At 40.2% G+C, this 3,904-nt stretch overlaps 1 protein-coding gene across 1 annotated transcript in view; it reads right to left on the bottom strand.

Moving 5' to 3' along the window:
- Positions 1–1,395: 1,395 nt before the first annotated feature.
- LOC133440732 (zinc finger protein 677-like) overlaps positions 1,396–3,904 on the bottom strand; it is a gene marked incomplete at its 5' end in the record, with an annotated part of 7,448 nt that continues 4,939 nt past the window's right edge. The window contains one exon of the mRNA XM_061718050.1: positions 1,396–1,430. Coding sequence (XP_061574034.1) covers positions 1,396–1,430 — 35 coding nt within the window. The remainder of the gene's footprint in view (positions 1,431–3,904) is intronic.

The raw sequence follows: 3,904 nt of genomic DNA, 5'->3' as shown, positions 1-3,904 counted from the left end.
GATAAAATCCACCATCCCCCCTGATTTTCTTTTTACAACTCGAGTACTGGTTATAAGGGCAGGTAAAACTCAGGCAGGCTAATTAATTGGCGGAATTATTGATTAGCAACCATTTAATTCAGTAAAGGACAATATTTACATATATATCACTTCCACTATTTATTTATTTTTTATTTTCCAAACACCTACAGTGCAACAGTTGAACAATAAGAGAGAGGAAAGAACCTGGCTGGCCCTCCTAACTTGTGTCTCAAGTTCAGTCCTCTTTCCCTAATAACGACACAATTGTCCAGTAAAAAACTTGTGACTTGTTTCCACTCAAGTCCAGTCTCCCGTTTTTGCTGGGAAACTACCGTATTTTACCCCTCTTTCCCGCCGTCCTCCCGTATAAGTATTTTCCGGTAAATTTCACGTTTTATATAATAATTTTTAAAAAGGGTTATTTTGCCTTTTGCGCCTCTCGCAAGGTTAGTGGCAGCAAAGGGAACAAACTCGGAACAACAAATCAGACCAGGTCGTCGTACGACGTCTTTTCTTGTTGTTGTTAAGTGGAGGTCAACCGGAGGTGGATCTTTGTTGAAATGGTTACCATGGTTACAGCGCCACCTAGCGTCACGGAGTCAGACATGCTCTGGCCATTTATCCGATCTCTGAACAGCATGTAAACTCAGACCAGTGATCCGGTCTTCTGCATGTCGTTATCTGATACGATCAGAAATCCCATCTCTTTGCTGCATGTAAACGTACTGACTGACACTTATTGATGTAAATGTTCGCACATCCAAGTGGAAAACAAGGTGGATTGAGGAAAACCTACAGTACGACCCTCGCAGAACTGGTCAGTGCCAATAAGGCAGAATGAAACATCTTTATGTAATCTGAATTAGATGACATATATGACACGCACTGCAATCAATCTCACTCTAATAAAGTAAGGTAGCTGTCTTCAATTTGATAATGACACCATAGTTAAACTGAAACAATAGTAGGTACAGTAGCCTATGCTGTACCAGGATCATTCTCCATAGGTGTTAATAGAGGGGTTAATCGTACCACAGAACACAGCACATACACCTACTACCTTTCACCAGACAGTGCCAATTCATTTAATATCTCACCTCTGCATTTATAGCCAAGCCACTTGAGGGAGGACACAGGTCCCACACACTGGAGACACTTGTCCAAGGGGGAGACAGTTGCACACACCAGGCTATGTTTCTGACACTGTTGGAATGTTTTTATTGTAACATTTATTGTTACCAGACAGTTTGAGCAGCAAGACATTTCAGAATCATATGTATTTATCTTAAAAGTATTAAAAAAAACAAACAAATGTCCATCAAATGTCTACATTACATTCAACTTACCCTCTCACTGTTGACAACTGTCTCCATTTCAGTTGGACTGCAGAACTGATTCTCCGTGTCCATCTAAGATAGAGAACAAGAGCAGACGTGTTCAAAATTATCACCGTGGTCTGCCTGTGTTCATTTGTTCATTTCCATTAAGTGACAGGTCAAAATAAGTGTGGAAATACAGCTTTAGAGGGTCAAAAATGTCTTGCACAGGCTCCAGACTAACTTGTCCACTGGTGCGACCACTGAGAAAGTTGGTTGCACCAGCACATGATTTGGTTGCACCTTTTTTATGGAATATTGTATCATTCAGAAAGGAGTGCTTGAAAACAGGGTTTTGTATCTGTAACCATAGTTTTGTAAAGCTGTGCATTTATGTTTGTACCTGTAACTATAGTTTTGCAAACTTTTAAGTACAAGCATTTATCTGTAAGCTTAGTTTCGTAAACTTCTACATGTGTGCAAACTCCGTTTTACAAGTCTGTGCATTCAGACACTTGCAAGCTCACTTTCATACAGCTAAATATTTAATAGCTACTACTATGTACAAGTTTACAAAACTACGGTTACAGATACAAACAAATATGAGTTACAGAAACAAAACTCTGTTTTCAAGTACACCTTTTTGAATGATATATAGATATATATATATATATATATATATATATATGATATATTCCATATTATTTTCATATCGCTTTACTATGGATATAACGGAGCATATTTTAATAGTGTTGCACTTGGTCAGTGATTTGGCTGTTTTGGTCGTCCAATGTGACGTTACTGCAGGGCTCTACAGAGCAAGAATTTCACTTGCCCCTAAAAATGGAAATGTGCAAACTGGAAGAAATAATTTACGAGCACAGTGTGCCTACAGTAATCTACAGTAATCTTTTTGCACCCCGCTGCTATTCATTCATAAAATAGTATTTCATACTCAGATAATGTACAATGTTTATTAAAAGTATCAATATATACCTGTTCCAAATCTTCAATTGTGGAGGAAGATTTTGTAACACCAGAATCTTCTGGAGGCATTTCCTCAGTAGAAACCTGCAAAACGGAAAAATATAGATATTTTCATAAATGTCTTGATGGCAGGTTGTTCTCTGTGTAACATTATGCAAAAGGTTTCATGGCTGTGTTTCTGAGTGTTTTGAGGGAAAGAAATCCACTCAAAATGTTTCTTAATTAGTCAACAAGGTAAATTATTACAGTCTTTGAAACCTAAAATCTTCCCAAAATAATGTTTGTGTGTGTGGTTATGTGCCGTTTAAGAGCTGATGATTCAGTAAAGATTTTTCCGCAGGTGTTGCACAGGTACGGCCTTTCGCCAGTGTGGATCTTCATGTGATCCATTAAATTACTACTTTTACTGAACTCTTTCCTGCAAGTGCTGCAAGAAAATACCTTCTTCCTCGTGTAGGTCCTGATCAGCTTTGGTTTACAGTTGCTGTCTGACGGGACAGCAGCATCTTCGTGGTCACCGTGTCGTCTCATTGGCTCCGGATCTGCAGTTTTACTGGAGTCTGAGCGTAAACTTTCAGTCCCTTCCTCATCTTTGTTTTGAGCTTCAGGAGAAGTGTGCAACAGCAGCTGGCCACAGTTTGGTCCTGGTTCACCATTTTCAACTTTCACATCAGCGACATTGACCAATGAGACATCCACCTCTACGTCCTCGTGCTTCATCTCCTGACCGCTGGAGTCTTCCTCCAGTTCTGTAGTCTGTGGATGCCCTGGTTCCTCCTGGTCCGGGCTGCAGCTCCTCTCCAGGTTATCCAGGTGCTGGTCACTGAAAACCCCGTCCTCCTCCACCTTACAAACATTTTCTTGTGGGAGTTCTGGAATTACAAAAAGATAGGATTTTAACAAGTCAAAAGTGTTTCCCACTGTTGATTGTTTGGTCGTATTTGTGAGGTTTAAAGTTTGTCCTGAACCTTCTGTCTTCCCCTTCATCTATGTAGTATATTTGAAAACAAGTGCATTACTCTCTGTGACCATTAGGTGGCACTGTGACTGTAGGAAATCTAGCAGAAAATTGGAGTCTGGATCCAGAGATTTGAACGGTTTCTTGTCGCCAGCGGAATCGACGAAAACTCTGATTCAGTGAAAAGAGCCACGTTCCTACATGTGGCCGGGGACGAAGCATTTAAAGGTATACAACACTTTTGACTTTGATGAAGACGTAGATGACTATGATACATTGAAAGAACTTTTCCGCCGACATTGTGAGCCAAGGAAAAATGTGACGTATTTGAGGCACCTGTTCTTTATTCAAGTGCAAGGAATATCAGAGACTGTTGATGCATATGTGACTGATTTAAAAAACAAAGTGAAACACTGCGAGTTTGAGCACCTCACCGACTCACTACGTTTACATGCAGCAGTTCAATCGGGTTTCTGATCGTATAAGACATCGTTCAGACTTTTAAACTGCATGTAAACACCTGAACCCGATCTATTTCGTAATCGGGTTGCAGCACCTAGATAACCCCTTCGCAATCGGGTTGTTAACGCCATGTATACGGGGGATCGGATATTGCAGTCTG

Source organism: Cololabis saira, chromosome 3 (assembly GCF_033807715.1).
Source record: "Cololabis saira isolate AMF1-May2022 chromosome 3, fColSai1.1, whole genome shotgun sequence".
NCBI classification, from domain to species: Eukaryota; Metazoa; Chordata; class Actinopteri; order Beloniformes; family Belonidae; genus Cololabis; species Cololabis saira.
Note: the sequence above shows the minus strand (reverse complement) of the source record. Positions and strands in the feature narration are given on the sequence as shown.